Source organism: Myotis yumanensis, unplaced genomic scaffold (assembly GCF_028538775.1).
Source record: "Myotis yumanensis isolate MYYU_CA2020_CCGP unplaced genomic scaffold, mMyoYum1.0.hap1 SCAF_15, whole genome shotgun sequence".
NCBI lineage: Eukaryota > Metazoa > Chordata > Mammalia > Chiroptera > Vespertilionidae > Myotis > Myotis yumanensis.
Window position 1 is genome coordinate 14,262,758 of NW_027223766.1, and position 21,085 is coordinate 14,283,842.

Here is a 21,085-nt window from a genome sequence, read left to right on the forward strand (position 1 = left end):
GTTACTGAATGCCAGTTTAATGATTTCCCCATCCGCAGGCCAGGACAGTGCCGTTGCAATTAGGTTTGCCAGGCCTAGAAGGCCTTTTTCACCCATCAGTTGAATTACGTAACAACCCTGAAACAAAGCCTTACTTAACAAAGGAGCCTGGTACCGCACATAATGAAATTATAATTTAAAAGCGGGAGCAGCCCTGACTTAACTAGTTGCCAGGGCACTGGTAGTAATCAGTACTAGAGTTTTAGTTGATATTTCACTTAAAAGTATTCATTCCTAAAATTTTTTGTTTGGTTGGTTGGTTTTTAAAGTTTTTCCTGATTTCAACTCTGTCATATTCCTTGAGATTCAACAAAACTCCCCTCCCCACCCAAAAAAAGTATTAGAGGATAGTAAGTACAGTTAATATTTGTCACAAATGAGAACAAGCCAAAAAAAAAAAAAAAAACTTCAGGCACACATATTACTGGTTCACATTGGTTGGTTCTGATATATACAGGAGTGGGCTAAAGTAGATTAGTAATAATAAATAATACAATAATTAACAAATAATAATACAAGAATAAACTGTGTTTCATGTACTCACAACCATAAATCTACTTTTGCCCATCCCTGTATTTCAATCAAATATTACATCCGCACTTCAAATTTGTGTATTACATATTTATATATATTTATGTATTCCTTCCCCAAAATTCACTATCAGATCAAGCCTACCAAGCCAACATTCCGTACTGCTGTAGGAATTTTAATGATACAAGAGATTCATCTTCTCATAGTATTTAAGTTGATGGTTACTTTTAAGATGACAAAGCAGATTTAAAAAATAATAGCCCTAGTGCTTTTCGTTACATTTAGAATGAAAAAGGTTTGCTTCAAAAATTAATTTCAGACTTTTAGAACCTCGGTAGATAAGCTGTTTTCTGGGAATTAAGCTGGCGCCGGAGAAAAGAAATGTTAACAAGTAAATGACAAGAATTTCGTTATATTAAAACATGTCGCTCGTGGTGACCTGTTGTGGTGTCTCAGAGCCCAGCTGTGACAGGCCCCCCTCTCAGACCAGAATCTGAAAAAGGGGGCAAATCTTCATATTTTTTTCCCTTCGCCCTGCGAGCTCTCTGTGTAAGCTGCTGTCACCGTGACGTTTTAGAAACGCACTGCAGAGAAATGTCATGCTTACAATCAACTGCTGTTGACAACTGCTGTTGTCATGCTTACAATCCCTGCCAGAGAGAAATGCAAGGGAAAAGGAGCTTTCGTTTCACGACCAGCATTGCAGAGGGCTCCGAGCAGGAGGGCGGTGCGTGCACTCTATGTATGATACGTGGGGAAAGAAAACTGAGCATGATCTTCAGAATTCAGTAGAATGAGATATGTGTGTCCAGAGTAGCAGAGAATGTCGAAGGATTTTGAGACGTCTGTGAATCATTAAGTATGTTGAGGCTTTTATTTGAGAGAGAAAACATTAGGGCAAGCATGTCAAACTCGGGGCCCCGCGGGCTGCATGCCTCGTTTATTTGGTCCGTGTTAGCCTTTGAGTTTGACATGCTTGCCCTAGGGGCTGATCACGAGATGAGGGTTGAAACAGCATTGGAAAGGTGTCAGGAGAGACAGGCCAGCGGTGATTATTTTCGGGAATCAACTTCGAATGTGATCTGAAACCTGGAGAGGTAGCCACAGGAAGACGGGGAACAGCGGGACCTTTGCGACGTTACTAAGAGCTCCTGACAGCATCGATGCCAGCAGCCAGCTGCTCACCGGCCTCGAGCTCCAGTCGTTGTCCCTGCTCCTTGTCTTGCATGGAAAGAGGCTTCCTAACCCCTTGCCCTGTGGAACAAATGCCATTTTCCAGGGCATTCCAGCCCTCCCTGGAAGAAGCCCTGTCTACAGGGCAGTGGAGTCCCCACAGAGTCCTCCAGGAGTGGAAGGTTCTGTGAGACAGGCTTATTATTCTTTATTCCTGCCCCTGAGGAATTGGGGGGTGGAGGGTGGGAGGGGGACTTTTAAAAAAATCTTTATTGTTGAAAGTGTTACGTAAGTCCCCTTTATCCCGTGTCCTCTTCTAGCCTGCCCCCACCCCCCACCCCAGGCCTTCAGCACCCTACAGTCTGTGTCCGTGGGTTATGCATATATGCATACAAGTTCATTGGTTAATCTCTTCCCCCCCACCCTCCCTCCCCTGCCTTTCCTCTGAGGTTTGACAGTCTGTTCCATGCTTCTGTGTCTCTGGATCTGTTTTAAAAATGCAACCCAGACATCTTTTTTTTTCTTACGTGAGAGTGAGCTTTATTTATATGTTTTTGTTGCACCCATTCCCCCCAATCCTTTGGCAACCATTAGTTTGTTTTCTATTATCTGTGGTTCTCTTTCTATTTTGTTTATTTATTTGTTTTGTTTTGTTTGGATTCCACATGCAGGTGAATTCATGCAGTATTTGCCTTTCTCTGTCCAGCGTATTTCACTTAGCATAATATCCTCTAGGTCCATCCATGTTGTTGCAAATGGCAAGATTTTATTCATTTTTATGGCTGAGTAATACTCTGTTTTTAATATATACCACATCTTCTTTATCCATTCATCTGTCAGTAGACACCTAGGTTGCTTCCATATCTTGGCTAGTGTGAATAATGCTGCAGTGAACATAGGGGTGCATATATCCTTTTTAATTAGTATTTTTGTTTTCTTCAAATAAATACCCAGTGTGTCATTGCTGGGTCATATGGCAGCTCTAGTTTTAATTTTTTAAGAAACTGCTACACTGTTTTTCATAGTGGCTTCACAAATTTACAATCTCACCAACAATGCATGAGGGTTCCCTTTTCTCTAACTCTTCGCCAACACATTATTTGATTTATTGATAATAGCCAATGTGATAGGTATAAAGTGATATTTTACTGTGGTTTTTATTTTCATTTCCCTGATGATTAGTGATGTTGAGCATCTTTTTATATGTCTACTAGAGGCCTGGTGCACAAAATTCATGCACTTGAGGGGGGGGGGGGGTCCCCTCAGCCCAGCTTGTGCCCTCTCACAGTTCAGCATGCTCAAGCCGGCAGTCAGACATCCTTAGCACTGCCATAGAGGTAGGAGAGGCTCCCACCACCACTGCTGCGCTTGCCAGCCGTGAGCCCAGCTTCTGACTGAGCGGCACTCCCCCGGTGGGAGCACACTGACCACCAGGGGGCAGCTCCTGCATTGAGCGTCTGCCCCTGGTGGTCAGTGAGTGTCATAGCGACCGGTCGTTCCAACATTAAGTTGATTTGCATATTAGCCTTTTATTATATAGGATTGGCCATGTGTATGGGGAGAAATGTCTATTCAGATCCTCTGCCCATTTTTTTAGTTGGATTGGTTGTTTTTTTGGTATTAGATTGTATGAGTTCCTTACATATTTTGGATATTAACCACTTATTGGATGTATCATTGCCAAATATCATCTCCCATTCAGTAGTTTGCCTTTTCATTTGTAAATGATTCCCTTTGCTATGCAAAAAAACTTTTTACTTTGATGTAGTCCCATTTGTTTATGTTTTTCTTTTGTTGCTGCCTAAAGAGACATATACAAAAAATATTGATAAGATCATGTCAAAGAGTTTACTGCCTGTGTTTTCTTCTAGAAGTTTTAGGTCTTACTTTTGAGTTTGTTTTTATATATGGTTAAGAAACTAGTCCAGTTTTATTTTTTTGCATGTGCCCATCCAGTTTTCCCAGCACCACTTATCTTCAGTGAGACTATCTTTACCCCATTGTACATCCTTGCCTCCTTCATCATAGATAAATTGACCATGTAAGTGAGGATTTATTTCTGGGCTCTCTATTCTATTCCGTTGATCTATATATCTGTTTTTATGCCAGTACCATACTGTTTTGATTATTGTCACTTTGTAGGATAGTTTGAAATCAGGGAGCATGATACCTTCCACTATTTTTTCTCTCGAGATTTCTTTGGCTGTTCGGGGTCTTTTATGACCCCATATAAATTTTAGGATTATTCCAGTTCTGTGAAGAATGCTGCTGGTATTTTAATAGGAATTACATGGAATCTTATGTTGCTTTAGGCCAGTGATGGCAAACCTATGACACACGTGTCAGAGGTAACATGCTAACTCATTTTTTTGGTTGATTTTTCTTTGTTAAATGGCATTTAAATATATAAACTAAATATCAAAAATATAAGTCTTTGTTTTACTATGGTTGCAAATATCAAAAAATTTCTATATGTGACACGGCACCAGAGTTAAGTTAGGGTTTTTCAAAATGCTGGCACGCTGAGCTCAAAAGGTTCGCCATCACTGCTTTAGGCAGTAAGAATATTTTAACAATATTAATCCTTCCATCCATGAGCCAGGTATGTCCTTCCATTTATTTGTATCCTCTTTAAGTTTTTTTAAAATGTTTTCTATAGTTGTCAGAGTATAGGTCTTTCACTTCTTTGGATAAACTTATTCTTAGGTATTTTACCTTTTTGATGTAATTATAAATAGGATTGTTTTCTTAATTTCACCTCTAATTGTTCATTACTGGTGTATAGAAATGCAACAGATTTCTGTATGTTGACTTTGTATCCTGCAACTTTACTAAATTCACTTATTAGTTCTAATAGCTTTTTTGGTGATGTTATTAGGGTGTGTTCTTTTTTCTATGTATAATATCATGTTATCTGCAAATAGTGAGAGTTGTACTTCTTCCTTTCCAATTTGGATGATTTATTTATTTTTCTTGTCTGATTTCTGTGCCAGGATTTCCAATGCTATATTGGGAAGTGGTGATAGTGGGCATCCTTCTCTTGTTCCTTATCTTAGGGAAAAAGCTCTGAGCTTTTCACCCCGAGTATGATATTAGCTGTGGGTTTGTCATACATAGCCTTTATTATGTTGAAGTGTGTTCCTTCCCTACCCACTTTTTAGAGTTTTTATCATAAAAGGAGGTTGAATTTTGTGAAATGCTTTTTCTGCATTTATTGAGATGAACATATGGTTTTTAGTCTTCCTCTTCTTGATGCAGCGTATCATATTGATTTACAGTTGCTGAACCATCCTTGCATCCTGGGATAAATCCCACTTGGTCACCGTGTATGATCTTTTTTTAAAAAAATATATATGTTTTTATTGATTCTAGAAAGAGGAAGAGAGATAGAGCTAGAAACATGGATCAGCTGCCTCCTGCCCGCCCCCTACTGGGGATCAAGCCTGCAACTCGGGCATGTGCACTGACTGAGAATTGAACTGGGGACCTCTTGGTTCATGGGTGGATGCTCAACCACTGAGCTATACCAACTGGGCAATCTTTTTAACGCATTGTTGAATCTGGTTTGCTAATATGTTGTTGAGAATGTTTACACCTATGTTCATCAAGAATATTGGCCTGTAATTTTCTTTTTTTCTTTATTTGGGGGGGTGGTTCATATCTTTGTCTGGTTTTAGTATGAGGGTAATGCTAGCTTGGCAGAATGAGTTTGGAAGTTTTCCTTCTGCTTCAGTTTTTGGTTTTTTATATTTTAAGAAGGAAGGATGGACTTGTTCTGAACGTTATGATTGACTGTCATAGGCCTCTCCTTTCCTTATGTCCCTCACATTTTCAGGGTAACTAGCCAACCCAAAGGAACCCCACATGAAACTATAAAAGGGTTTTCTGTCCCCCATTTCATTCATGCCAGAACAAAGGGGAGAATGTGAAGTACCATACTTTGTCATGTCCATTGCAGCATTACTTGGGTCCACAATTGTATATAAATATACTTTTCGGTTTCGACTAGAACCCCACAGAGCCTCTGAAGACTCCAGGGTTCTCTGCCTTAAGTGCAAGGCATGTTCATGTCCCCACTTCAGCTAGCACAGGACAGCCATAGGTGAGGGCACACCAAATCTGTTGTCATTTTGGTAGGTGCTGTGATTGCATTGAAAAGGAAGGAAGAGCCCAGCTGGCGTGGCTCAGTGGCTGAGCATCGACCATGAACTAGGAGGTCACAGTTCAATTCCCAGTCAAGACACAAGCCCGGGTTGCTGGCTCAATCCCCCATGTGGGTTGCGCAGAAGGCAGCTGATCAGTGATTCTCTCTCATCATTGATGTTACTATCACTCTCTCCCTCTCCCTTCCTCTCAGAAATCAATAAAAATGTATTTTTTTAAAAAAAGAAAAGAAAAGGAAGGAAGAGTTGTTCCCAGCCCTTGTATCGCTGGCTAAAACATGGCACATTCAGGAAACATAACCTGGAAAGCAGCTCAATGCTCCGAGGTAGACCGGGAGGCCTCTGGGGCAGCTGTGAGAAGCCAGCGAAGCAGCCAGACTTGAGACCCACCCTAGACAACTCCCAACTGGGGGAGGGCAGGCTCTGGTTTGGCAGGTAACTCTCCCTGCCCCTCCTGACTTCAGCCTGACATGCCCCCAGTTACAAGGGAACAGTGAGTAGATTTTGAATTCTTGGGCCTCAAGGAAAATTCTGACCTTCGTGTCAATCACATCCCCCTTGTTTGGGGGTGGGAGGTGCAGCATTCCCTCTCTGCCTGGAATTCTTCTGGAGATTCTTCGGATTCAGTGTGGACCTCAGATTGCTGAGGACTAGTTCCATTCCCGTTAATGCATCTGTCACTAAGAAATGGAGTCGCAGAAGGCAGACCCTGCATTCCCCAGTGACTGCAGCCGGCGTCTGTCCATCCTACTGACAGGCACGCATCCCAGGCCCCAGAGTCAATTAATTCCACCCTGAAGAAAAAAACAAAGGTTAAAAGTTCATCAAAATGTGTCTAGAGTAGATACCCAGGCAGACAGCAGGCTCCTGGGCAAGAAATCCAAGTATTACAGGTGCCGTAAGGACGCAGTATTGAAGCAGACCACTGGCAATCTCCCAGGACCAGAAGGAAATATTCCTATTATTTGAGCCAGAATTTAACGTGATTCTTTTATTTTATTTGAATCCTGCCTTGCATTTCTACCGTCGTCTTTAATGAAGGGGAAGTATGTATACATTCTTACCTCCAGGTACACATACTCATCTTCAAAACCGCCTTGCCTTCCCCAAAGTAACTGTGTTATTTGTATTTAAAGGCACTAAACAGAAAACCAGTCACTCTGCTTTATATATTTGTTTCTGCCTGCATTTTTCTCAGTGCCCTTGGGCAAGCTATTATTTTATCTGTTGAATATTGGGATGAACATCTTTTCAGTTTAACACAGCAAATGCTAAAAACAGGTACAACCACAACGGAGATTTTTTGAGATTCTCATGAGGAAAAAGAAGAAAACTTTTTAAGAATTCAGGAAAAACTGAATGATCTGATATTTCCTTTTAAATTTGGAGGTGTTAATTACTAATTTATGATTTGGGGAAGGCAACTATGAGTTGGATGAATTTGCAGTATTTTTAACACCACCTAAAAATGTTCCTGCTAAAGAATAGCCTTGATGAAAACCAAATCTCTTAGTTTCCAGTGAGATGTTTTCTAAGCTGTGTTATTTCATTTGAAAGTCAGCCAAAGCTGGTTTTAAGATATATATATGAGAAGAAAGCTCAAAATTTTAATTTTCAATGGGAATCATAAATTTATTAAAATTAAAGAATTAAAGAGGGTTACAGACTCAGAGAAAATATGAATATAAGAAGATAGGACTAGGGCTATGAATGTGTTTTTATAGCAGAACAAATATATAGATGAGATAATTAAATGACAGCAAAATCGAGAAGTAGTGCCGAAATCTCTCTTCACAGAGGTCACCCAGCTTTGCTCTAAAGGTTAGGAGACCCGGGTTCTGCCCATTCATCCCACTGAATTGCTGTGTGAATTTGCATATGTTCCTTAGCCTCTGTGAGTCTTGATTCCCTACAGAAAGAAAAGTAATTGACCATGGGGCTCTCAGAGGCCCTTCCAGTCCTAATTGTGGTTTCCAGCCTGTCTGGTCAAGCAGAACATTCAAGAGCCACTTCCTCAAAATCAGAAGGTCACCGTGAATCAGAGCCAATCCTTTGGGCTCATTAGATTGTTGTCCCCAGTATCTGTTGCTGCAAAAGATTGATGACTTAAAGTGAAGTTAGTCAAGGACTTCTTGGTTGAACTATCGAGTGATTTCTTATTACAGACCAAGCATGAAATTCATGTAGGTTATAACTGACTTACTATTTCTACAAGGAAACACGAAATGAATAAAACTAGTTTGCTGAGAATAACTATAACCTACCGTCCTGGCATTCCTCACAAAGCAGTCTTCTCACAAGCTCAACAACTTCAAAACCTGTACTTTGAATGAGATGGAACTAAAGATGCAGGATGGCTTTGCATAGCTGGTCCAAGCAAGTTCTTGTTCAGACAGTTCAGCATCCCGATAGAGGAATAGATTCTTTTATTGCTACCATTTAGGCATTCGAGATGGGACCAAGGGAAGGGGAAAACTGGTAGATTCAGGATTTTTTAGAGAGCCATTTTTTATACCAATTTATGATGTTAATTTTATTCTTAATTCTTTATAATTTATTATACTGAGGTATAATTGACATACATTATATTCGTTCCGGGTACACAACGTAATGATTCTATCTTTGTGTCTTTTGTGAAACATCATCACAACAAGTCTAATTAACCTCTGTCGCCATACACAGTTACAGAATTTAGAAAATCATTGTAGATACTATAGGATAGAAAATGGGTATTTTGATCCCAGCCGGTTTGGCTCAGTGGATAGAGAGTCAGCCCTCAGTCTGAAGGATCCCAGGTTTGATTCGGGTCAAGGGCACATACCTTGGTTGCAGGTTCCCCGGCCCTGCATGCAGGAGGCAACCAATCAATATGTCTCTTTCACATCGATATTTCTCTGTCTCTCCCTCTCCCTTCCACTCTCTCTTAAAAAAAAAATCAATGGAAAAATATCCTTGGGTGAGGATTAACAAAAAAGAAAGAGAAAAATGGTATTTTATTACCTAAGAGAATGTGTCTCAACTGTGAGTTGGAGGAGTTCTAAAGGATCTCTGTCATTTTTGAGGAGTGCGTGAGTGATGGTTGCTCCATTTTTTTAATGTGTAAGGATGTGTACAATGGAGAATTTGAGCCCCACAGAGCATGCATTTCCTGGGCACTTGCAGCAGTGAGTGGAGAATAGACCTGCCTTCCCTGAGCACTGCTAGCTGCACAATGGGTTGGACCATTCACCTGGAATTGCTCTAATCCTTAGTCACACTTTAAATTGTGCCCACAATGGACCATTGGTAAAGCACAAGCTGCACAACGATGGTGTGCAAATAAACGCCGCCTTGATGTGACCGTTCTCGGCCTCGTTACCCAGGTCTTCGGGTCCCAAGGTTGCAGCGTCCTTATCGGGCACAACCAGATGTGTCTGTTTCAGTAGAAATGTAGTCCTGGTTCTCTCTGGTTTCATTCAATACAATATGCATCCATTTTGAAATGATTTGGCCCCCCTTTTGTTCTCAAAAGCCTGCTAGCTGGTCATTGGAACTAAAGTCATTCCTTATAGTAGTAAAAATCAGGCAGTTCCTATAGAATTCGAATTTAGTCAGAATCGGGCAGTTTCTATAGAATTTGCCAGGGGAAAGACAAAGCCTCATTTCAGTTCATTAAAAAGCACCTGCCCTAACCGGTTTGGCTCAGTGGATAGAGCATCGGCCTGGGGACTGAAAGGTCCCAGGTTCGATTCCGGTCAAGGGCATGTACCTTAGTTGCTGGCACATCCCCATTAGGGTGCGAGCAGGATACAGCTGATCAATGTTTCTCATCAATGTTTCTAACACTCTATCCCTCTCCCTTCCTCTCTGTAAAATCAATAAAATATATATTTAAAAAATAATAATTAAAAAATGAAAAGCACCTAAAACTATAAGAATAGCCTGCATGTATAGACTTCACAGTGATCCGATTGCCTCCCCACTTTTCACTTGATCCTCACCTAATCCTTTCTATTTCCTCTGGCCCAGGGTCCACAGTTGCCATGTGCCCTTACTCCCGAACCAAAGCCCTGCAGTGGGGACATCCTCCTCGCTCGAGTCTCTACCCTGTGTCACAGCCACCTTCTCCCTCTCCTGTTTCTCCCAGAGTGAGAGCCTGATGGAGAACGAGGCAGAATCATATAGGCCTGACGTCAGGTCCTCCTGGTCCCATCCAGCAATTCTACGCTCCTTCCTGCCATCCCATAGCACCTCTTTAAGCCCCCAGGATTCTTCCTCCAAGCCCTTCGTTTCAGCGGAAGACTAACAATGGCCATTTAGCAACGAATACCCTCAGTTAGTGCTAAGTACTTGGTATAAATCAGTTCTGATGCAGAGCAGTTCCTTAGATAATAGCATCCCCATTTGCCAGGTTAAGGACCTTGAGGCTAACGTCACATGGCCTGTATGTGATAAACTGGGGATTGGCCCAGTCTGTCTGGTTCTAAAGCCCTCAGTTCTCTCTGACTCTTTCAAGCTTAGGATCCTTCAAATAACCTTAAAACATTGGATCAACCTATCTGTTCTTAACTTGTTCCCATTTCCTTTCTTTTGCTTCATCTTGGACCCGACTCGGACCATGGTCACTTCTCAAAGCTTCTTCATTTGCTTCTCTTCTCTGGGCATCTTTCTTCCCACCTTCCAACCTGATCAGCTCTTGTTTTCTTCAGCTGCGAGTAAAACGCCCTTTCCCTTGGCCCACTTCATCCTTCTGGTTACTGTCCAAATTTCCTCCTTCCTTTCTGGGTCAAAAGTGTCCAGTATGCGGCCGACACCTGCTTCCTCTACTTCCTCCGCCCCTTTCCTCGCCGACCCCCTTCCGTCTGGCTCCTGCGGTGGCCTTTGGGTCAGCACTGCCCTCTCAAAGCTTCTTAGCAAATGCGCAGCCTCTGAGCCCTCGGCTCTCTCCAGCACACGGCAGGATGGACAAGCCACCCCTTCCTCAGACTCTAACAGGCACGTGTCACAGTGGCTGCTGCCCCAGGGAAGGGACAAATTCTGATCTAGCCCACTTACCTCCTAACAAGACCAGAGACTTATCCAAGAACAAGAACTTTGAGTGGTTCTATTGGAAGTCCACCTTCCACCTGTTCCCTGCTGCCTCTCAGTTCGAGTATGTCCTTCACCAAGTCCCATGAGCACTTTTGTCTCTGTCTTTAGTCCTTTGTTTTTTGTTGTTGTTAATTGTCACCTGAGGATACTTTTTCCTTTGATTTTTTTTTTTTTTTTGAGAGAGAGAAACATAGATGTGAGAGAGATACATTAATTAGTTGCCTCCCGCACACGTGACCGGGACCATGGATGGAATCTGCAACCCCGGTACATGCCCTTGACCAGGAATCAAACCTGCAATTCTTTGGTGTATGGGCCAACTCTCTAACCACTGACCCACACCGGCCAGGGTGTCCTTGGAGTTTTTGAGTCATTGACTTGATAGGTTCATCCACCTGTCGTGCACTCATCCTCTGTGATCATGATGCCCACCTTCCTGTTTCTAACCTTGACCTTTCCTCTGCATGGCAGCCCTCTGAATGCCTGTGTCATGTAAGATCCTACTTCGTCTAAAACTGAACTTGTCATCACCTTCAGACTGTCTCCCGTTCGCACCTGCACAATTTCTATCTGTAGCAAAGCCATTCACCTGGACACTAAGTCAGAAATCTTGGGATTTTCCCTTATGTTTCTATCCTTCTTACCCATTTCTCCATTCGGCAAGTACTTGTTGACAGCCTCTGTGCCAGGCTTTAAGAGCTGACAGAGCAGGCGTGGAGGCTGCCCTGGTGTTTCAAAGGGGTCACGGTTCTTCCCTGGTAACGCCCTTTGGTTATTCCTTTTCTTATGGCTCTTCCCCCTCATGACACACTGCATGCCCTGGCTGAGATGCGTGCAACTCCCCATCTGAGAGCCCCGCCTTTGCTCTTTCTCCTCACACCCTCTGGACACATAGGATGCTCTGGAAATACTTGAACGTCGGTAACCATGTTTTCCTTATTTTAAAAAGTATACATAGCCTAAAATTTACCATCTTAACCATCCTTACGTGTTATAGTTCGTAGTGTTAAGTGTATTCACAGTGTTGTGCAACCAGTCTCCAGAACTTTTCCCTTTTGCACAACTAAAACGCTACACTCACTAAATAATAACACCTCTTTCTTTCTGTTCCCTGGCAACCACCCTTCGACTTTCTGACTCTATGAATTTGACTATTCTAGGTGCCTCATCTGAATGGAATCATACAGTCTTCATCGTTTTGTGATGGGCTTATTTCACTAAGCATAATGTCCTCAAGGTTTATCCATGTTGAAACAGTTGTCAGAATTTCCTTCCTCTTTGAGGTCGAATAATATTACATGGATGTACAGTCAGGGGCCACTTAACATCGGCATGCATTCTGAGAAGTGTTCCATAAGGTGATTCCGTGGTCATTCGCACATCGTAGAGTGCACTTACGCAAATCTATGTGGTCTAGCGCACTACTGTAATTGTATGTGCTATGCTTTTATATATACCACAGGCCGCACAGTAGGTTTGTTTACACCAGCATCACCACAAGCATGTGAGGCATCACCACAAGCATGTGAGTAGTGCATTTCACTCCAATGTTACAACAGCTGAGGTCACTAGGTCATTGGAAATTTTTAGCTCCGTTATAATCCTGTGCAATCATCTTATATGCAGTCCATCATTAACCAAAACAGCATTATGCAGTATATGACCGTACACACCACATTTTGTTTACCCATTCATTCATTGATGGACACAGGTGGTTTCCACCTCTTGACACATGTAAAGGATGCTTCTTGAACATGGATGTACAGATATATATTTGAAACTGCTTTTCCTTCTTTGTGGTATATGCCCAGGAATAGAATGGGCAGATCATATGATAATTCTATTTTTAATTTTTGGAAAACCACCATACTGTTTTCTTTTTATTTTTATTATTCTTAATTTGTACAATTTAATTAGCAAGCAACTCTTAAAACAGAAGTTCATTGGGGAAATAACTTACTAAAACGTGTTTTTGACAATGAAAACAGAGAACCAGTGGGCAGGGGTCTCCAGATTGCCTCCTCCTCTAAAACCCTATGATCCCAGCCCTACCCTCCACCATACTGTCTTCTACAACAGCTGCAACATGTGACATTCCCACCAGTAGTGCACAAGGTTTTTAATTTCTCCACATCCCCACCAACAATTGTTATTTTCTGGAAGGTTTTTCTAGTAACCATCCTAATGGATGTGAGGTAGTATCTCTTTGTGATTTTGATTTGCATTTCCCTTCCTATACATGATCTTGGGTTTTTTTCACATGTTTATTGGCCATTTGTATGTCATCTTTGCAGAAGTATCTATTCAAGTCCTTTGCCAATTTTTAATTGGGTCCTCTGTTGGTATTGAATTGTAGTAGTTTTTTATATATTCTGGATGCTAATCCATTGTCAGATATATGGTCAGCACATATTTTCTCCCATTCGGTAGGATGCAGGTGACTCTATTTCAAAGTGAAGTTTTAATATTATTTAGTCATCATGTCTTTGAACTTCAAAATGACCTCATTAAAGGGCTTTTCTCTAAAAATTATTTCAAGAACAAAACAGTTGTTAATTTTTTTTTACATCTGACTTTTCTCAGTGCACAAATTACATGCGAAAGTAAATTATAGATAAATTCTATAAAACTCAGAATTAAGTAAAACAGAGCCAATTATTTGGCATATTTCAACTGAGGATTAGGAATGTGCTTTTGACCTGGCCTATCCAGAGAATATAGCCTTTAAGCTTATTAAGTTTGATCAAATTTTAGGGAATAAAGTCTATAAAGTACTTAAGAATGAGGTCTTATTTTCCAAGCTTGAAAATGTTCTGAATATAGAAAAAAATCCTATACAGGAAGTTGACTAATATGTTCAGCTTTTCCCAAGTTAGTACATGTGTTCCTGAGCATTAACACAGTGTGAGGGGCTAGAGTTCAGAAAACAGAGAGCTTTATTGAGCCAGTAATTTTTTTTTCCAATATCCTGCCAGTTTCCAAAAAGGATTAGCAAGGGCGTTATGATGAGTCACACATACATTCCTGACCCTGGGGAATGTTGAAGCCATGCAGTTAGGGAAGATAACCATATACACAGATTGAGGGTGGATTTGCTCCCAGTTTCCCAGCTGCCTTAACAAAAAGAGAAATAAAGGTTATGTAGTTCTCATGTAGGATACAAGGAAGCACACCGGTTTATCATCAGAGACCACATTCTTCCTGGCACTGAACTTTACAAGGAATATCTCACCCATATCTTTATAAACATGACAAGGATACACACAGTGAACTGCATTTTACAACAGGTATGTAAACATTCTTCATATGCATCTTGGTTCCTCCTGTCTCCCCTTGATAAAAAACCAAGGGTGTGATATAAATTATGATTCTACAAAGACATTTCTGTGATAAAAGTAACATGGTTTAACTTTTGATCTTATGGACAAGGATTATCTGTGGTCTAGACTGCCCTTCACCTCGTCTCTGAGTATTGGGGCTTCCAAAGCCTGTGTCATCATACCTCTGTGAATCTGGGCCTTTAAAAGATCAAATATCAAACTCCCATGGGGATAGCTAGCCTCTTCGTTTACATTTTATATCTAAATAACTTGATGTTGCTTACTTTTTAGGGAAGTAAGACATGAACTCCTGCCCTGGCAAGAAAGACAAATGTTTTCTGATGATGGAACAAGTTTTTTGTTGTTTTGTTTTGGGAGGTTTTTTGGGGTTTTTGTTTTGGTTTGGTTTTTGGTTTTTAGCCAGGACCTAAGATTTTTGTCTTAAAGTTACTATTCTAGGTCCTTTTAAAAATTAAAAAAAAAAAGCAACTCTGGGAGAAAAATAACATATAAATGTAAAGATTGACCCTTATGAAGCTGTCTTCCCACCCCAAATTTCCTGAGAACGGAGCTTTAGCAGAATCATAGTCCTTCCTAGATTAAAATCATTATCAGCTATGTCAGTGAACAGATGTGTATAAAAGAGGGAAAGTTAGAAGTTGGGACAGGCATGTAAGGGACCCACGTGTTACTTTAGCTGGGTATGTTCAGTGTATTGTTTATACGCTTTTTTTTGGTAAAAGTATTATTATGTTTAAGAAATATTGGGAAAGCCAGGCTATTTTGTTCTGAATAAGGTGACGTGAAACACTATTTCAGTCATTAAAGGGGAGAAAGCTCAGATTCTCATAAACTTACTGATTGGAAAAATAAGTTGTAATTAAGTTCTTAAGTACAGGTGGTGCCTAAAGTTCAGAAATTCCACATGGACTGTCTTTAGCCCTTCACAGGTGACCTTGCAGGGCTCCCGTCCAGGAGGGAGTCACTTAGCTCCCCTGTGAGTCTAACCAGCCGCCCACGTGTCTGTATCTCTACATTCCTGCCTAGTAATTCTCTACCAGTTAAAACTTTGGTTTATTTCTAAAAATATGACCCTAAAAGAAAGTCAACGACAAATGCCTGAGAGAAGTTGCTTTTCACTTACTGTTGACTGTGTTTTATGGGAGAAAGTGTACGTGATGACGGTGTTGGGAGACTGGTGAGGGTCTGAGGATTTATGGGTGTCAGCAGTCGTTTGATTGATGAGAGGTTCTTGGGCATGCGTGCTGCTTTTATGCATGTGTGTTTCCCACGTGACCAGCGACTGCAGCAGGGCATTCCCTGTGAGTTGTTTGAGCTCATCTCCCCAGATGGACCAGCCTGCACCCCCACCCCCCGACCCATGAACAATGGCAGGGCTTACCAGCTGGCTGATTAAAGGGGCCGTGTGTTGCTCTGGAACTGAACCTGGGGTGTGAACACAGGAACTCACTAACATGAGGCAGGGTCAGGCCCGGATTTCCCCCCTCCCCCCCCAGGCAAAATCTAGACATATCAGGTCTGGCCACCCAAAGCTGGTGGCGACAGCAAAGGCAGAGTGGGTTCTTGTTCTCTTCTGCTTTTTGTGGTCAGATCCAGGGCTACCGAAAGCTCCCGAGAAGACCTCGGGTTTCAGGGTCAAATGTGGTTTGGACTCATCTCGGCAGCCGTGCGGGAGAATTGACGCGGGGACGGACACTGGATGGCAAGGTCCCCCCTCCCTGTGCCGTGTTACAGGAAGGAGCAAGTGAAACAGGACGGGGTTAAGGCTTCACTGATGTTCTGCTTCCAAAATATATTTGCAGAAAGGTTAAGCTGTATTTGTCTGTGCTCCAGGTTCGCACATTGTGAAAAGCGGCAGAACTAATACCTGCATTTTATTTGACGCTGTGGTGGTGGGTTGTGATTGTATCGCAGTGAGTTGTTGGTTACCTGAGTTTTGTGAATTTGTCATTGAAAGGGTAGTAGGTTTTATTACAAGGCAGCATAACTGAACTCTTAGGGTTTCACGTATGAGGACACCTGGACATGATTAGGCTCTAGCTAAGAACATGAGAGAACATGAAAACTAATCCTGGGAAAAAGGAGATTCTGGGAAGTTGAAAGGACATCACAGAGGCCCCTGTAGATGCTCAGGCACCGTACGTGGGACTGACGTGTCACCTGTCCTCGGTGATGGCTGACCTATGGGGTGACAAGGCCGGTTGTTTAGGAATGTGCTCTGACCCTCATGAGTTTGTCTCCATTTCATGGTACCGTTAGAGACCATCTAAAACATCCTCCGGGATTCAGAAATAACAGTGCTGATGATTGGGCGTTGGTCCACTTCTTTTTTATTAAAAGACTTTATTTTCAGAGCAATATTAAGTTTACAGAAAAAGTAAGTTGACAGCACAGAGAGTTCCCATGTGCCTCCTCTCCCCACACCCACACCGCTTCCCCCGTTATTATTTAACATCTTGTGTTAGTGGGCACATTTGGTACAATTGATGAACCAATATTGATACATCAGTATGAGCTAGAGTCCATGGTTGGCAGTAGGGTTTGCTCTTTGTACAGTGCAGTGAGCTTTGACAAATGCATAATGTCATGTATCCCCCATCACTAGTGTCCCACCGATTAGTCTCACTGCCCTAAAAATCCCATGATCCATCTGTTCATCCCTCACGCGCTTTCACCCTGGACCTTTGACAACCACTGATCTACTTGCTGTCTCTGTAGTTTGGTCCATCCGCTGGTGTGTAAGTAACTACTCAGCTATTTCTAAGGAAGCCTCATTCGTTCGTTTATTTATAAAGTGAGCCCTTGATAAATACTATGTGCCGGGCAGTGTTCTGTGCATTGGGCATGTAGCCAAGGACCAGATTTAAAATCCCAGCCTTCCGGAAGCCTACGGCTAGTACATCAGGCCTCCAGGCTAGGGCGTACGTAGGAGGGAAACGCCCCGTGAGAGCACAGGGTGAGAGGACATAGTTGGAGAAAGTAATTGGAGAACAGGACCTCCTACCAGTTAGCCCCATGGCCCCAGGTCCGACCTCAGCCGCCTGCCTCTTCCTGGAACTGTCTGCCGGCCTCCTCCGGCTGCCATCTGTGTTTTCTCTCCTAAGACCAGCCAGGGCACAGTGCCATTTCCCAATGCCTCTCTCTGAACTAAGTCCAAGCACCTTTTAGGCTTCAGTTTTTATTAGTATCTATAGACCTGCTGGCGCTCATGAAAGAGAGTAGATAGAAAGTTATAAGAAATAGGTGCTTGTGGTCATCATCCAAGGACTAATGGACAAGGTCTTCTTTCTCCTTTGGAAGTGGATGACCCACAGTTCTCAGTCACACCCTCCAGACCCCTCTTCGCAGGCAGGCGGGCAGGCAGCAAATCAACAGCAAATACCTGTTGTTGCCATGAGAAGGTCCATTGTTCTCCCTACTGCTTTCTCCCTAGCCCTAGCCTAGAGCAAGCATGTTAAATACACGAGGCGTGAGGCCACCAGCCGCGAGTTTGACATGCTTGCTCTAGAGCAGGGGTCCTCAAACTGCGGCCCGCCGAAAACATTTGTTTTTTTACTTCAAAATAAGATATGTGCAGTGTGCATAGGAATTTGTTCATAGTTTTTTTTTAAACTATAGTCCGGCCCTCCAACGGTCTGAGGATCAGTGAACTGGCCCCCTGTTTTAAAAGTTTGAGGACCCCTGCTCTAGAGTCTAGAAGCATAAGAGGTCCCAGTGAGGGAGGGTGGGCCTGGGAGAGGGCAGAAGACTGAAAGAAGTCCATTTCCTCCTCTCCTTTCTGCCTCTTTTTTGTTTTACCCTAGAAACATGCTTAAAGAGCAACTACTCCTTGGCACCTCCCCTGAGCACATTCCTAGAGCAGGCTGGTGAGAGCCAATTGTGTGCATCGCTTCCCAACCACACTCAGTGGCATCACGCTGGTAGCCTGAAATTGGCTGTGGTGGGAGTATTTACACCAGTGAAATTGGCCAGTGCTGCAAATCAGAGTTTTACTTTATTTCTCCCCCAGGGAGCTACTTCACCCACAGCACTGGGCAGACCCTTAATCAAATTCTATCATAGGAATTGAATCCAAAAAACACCGTGTTGATTCATCTGTTCTAATTCTACTCTCCATGGTTAGGGAGAGGAATGGCAACCAAAGTGAACCGGATATTCCATTCGGTGAGTTTTGCATCGAGCTGAACCAAACGTGCTCATCTTTCATGTCCCTTGAAAGAAGGACTGAGGCATGTTGTTGGTAGTTTAGCGCATGTTGTCTCCGTTGAAATGACTCTAAGACGTGCTGGTGTAGGGCCAGATCACAATTAGCATTGCTTTTCGGCTGCAGCCGGTCTGCTTGTCCACGTGTAGCTAACAAGGTCCCACCCTGATGACTGGCCGCTTGTGCTCCCTGCAGGACTGCACACGCCAGAGCCAAAGCTGACGCTGCGGACCAGGCCGCGCTGGCTGCCCGCCAGGAGTGCGACATCGCGAGAGCAGTGGCCAAGGAGCTGTCACCCGACTTCTACCAGCCAGGTAAGACTGCGTTGTCCTGTGGTGGAAAAGGTAAGAGCATCGCCTCTGATTTCCTTTTTTTTTTTTCATTCTTTTCCATTCAACTGCAAGGTCTGTGCTTCATGAATCCCAGAAATACTAGAAAACAAATGGAAGCATAGTTAGAAATATCTGAAGCCTCAGGGTTAGCACTAGAGGTTCGGGTATTTGCCAGTGTGACTCCCCTCCTGCCTCCCCACTCCCTGCAATAACCTTTGAGCTGATAGTAGTAAGGGAGACAGGAATCCAAGAGAAGCATCTGATTCTAACAAAGTGTGTATTTAGTGGCCATTGCAGATGTTGTAACAAATAACCTCAAACTGGCAGTAAGAGGAGAGCCCATACAAACTGTTGTGGGGGGGGGGGGGGTGTTATTGTCTAAAGTTTTACATATGTCTCCTTTTTCCCCAATTGACACCCCCCGCACCTCAGCCATTCCCACTCCGGGCAAGCCCCCACTGCCCTAGTGTCTGTGTCCATTGGTTATGCTAATATGCATGTGTACAAGTCCTTTTGAAACATACCTGAACTAAGGCTCCCAGGACTGTGGTTAGGAGGTATGGAAACATCCCGCTGAAAGACTGGTGACTGCACAGGTTGAGATGACGATGTATGTCATGGTGGACGCAGAGAAAGTGACAACCTCAGAAAATAAAAGTCAGTCCTGATTATCTGTCTCTCGAATGTTATAAAATAGCAATAAGCAAATGTTTGCAGTGGGTTTAAATATTGAAGTCACTTCCTAATGGTTTCCAACTAGACTGCCTCCATCCCTTTCTATAATATACTGGTGTTACTAAAATGGCAATAGCCATTTTTATGTGTTTTTCCATTGTCTTATAAACAACATCTTTCTGGGGATTGATTGAGGGTTCAATAGATTTCTAAGTGAAGAGGAACCAAAATGTCCTAAATATCAAAATATGTATTTTCTTGGTAAAGAATTTTTCCACATTGGTTTCTATTAAATCAAGCTGGATAACTAGCACCCTCACAGCATGTGTGTTCCATACACATTGGGTTCCAATGAAGATGATAGAATATTGGAATCCGCCCCCCCCCTTGGGACATCGCTGCGACTGAATGAACAAGGTAAGTCAAAGTGAACAGAATAGCAAAATCCATATAAAAAAAGCTAGAAAGTTTGGCTGTAATAAAGGATGGAGGAAAAAGAAAGTAACAGGTTTATTTATTTTTTTCTGCAAAGAATGAAGACAGTAGAGGCCAGGTTCAGAGGACTGTTTTTATGAGAGAGGCTGGGGCGAGGCCCGGTCGGTTGAGTGATGGGCTTGTCACAGAGTGGCTTCTGTCATAGTTCAGGGGGAGGCAGTAGTGATCGTGTGTGTTTTCCTTCGCGTGCATTATTTCACCCTGTGGCTGAGACTGAACTCATTTAACATGTATGTATATATGTTTTGTCCAGAAAGGGAAACTTTCCCATTTTCATGGTGACCTCAGGTGGGAAGAAACTTGCTGGTGTGAAATCAACTCCCTTCCCTGGTACCTAAGTACATTAGCGAATGACCTGTTGTAAGGTGAGAGCTGGGAACGGCTGGTTCCTCCCGTTGTCATTGTCAGGAGACCACACTGCCTCCGGAATCAGCACTAACTGAGCGGCTTTGAAAGCAAACAAACTCCCCATTGTTGTCTGCAGGTGGCCGTTTCTGGATTCTGTTGGGGAAGGGGTTCCCTATAGATTGCTATTAGGTGTGTTACCAAGAGGTAAATGATACAGCAGGTCATCTCAGTTTCCCAGACTAAATGGTTTTAAAAGTCTTTTATGGTTGTAAAAGCATTTGAGGGGGGAAGAAATATTGTGGGAAAGTGTAATTGCACCCTTTGAGTGAAACGGGCTTCGTGGCAGCTCGTTGTGGGCCAGTAATGAATATATCCCCAGAGCAGGGGATGACAACAGGGGCTGTTTGAGACAAGGCCCAGGGGTGGGGGAGGCTGCAGTCCCCTTTACCCACAGCCAGCACTTCCTTCGGCAACTGTAGAAAGTCTTTTCTGTACTGAGTGTGATTGAGCTTCTGCCGGGAGCTTAACTCAGTAACTCATGCTTTCCCCCTCCACGTTACAGGGTGAGCAAGTCAGGCACCTCTGAAAGGGTTTTCAAGTATTTTTTCTAAGTCAGGCTGCTCGTTCAATTTATGTTTCTCACCTATAAGTGTTTCCATTGTTGGGAGCGCATGTGTCCTGCAGAGAAGTTGTTAACCCTGGGAAAGGCTGTCC

General features: G+C 42.9%; 1 protein-coding gene across 3 annotated transcripts in view; it reads left to right on the forward strand.

Annotated features, from left to right (window-relative positions):
- Positions 1-21,085, forward strand: part of JPH1 (junctophilin 1) — a 106,909-nt gene that overhangs the window by 48,315 nt on the left and 37,509 nt on the right. For all 3 annotated transcript variants that reach the window (XM_070391889.1, XM_070391891.1, XM_070391890.1), the window contains exon 3: positions 18,717-18,835. In XM_070391889.1, the coding sequence (XP_070247990.1) occupies positions 18,717-18,835 (119 nt within the window). The remainder of the gene's footprint in view (positions 1-18,716; positions 18,836-21,085) is intronic.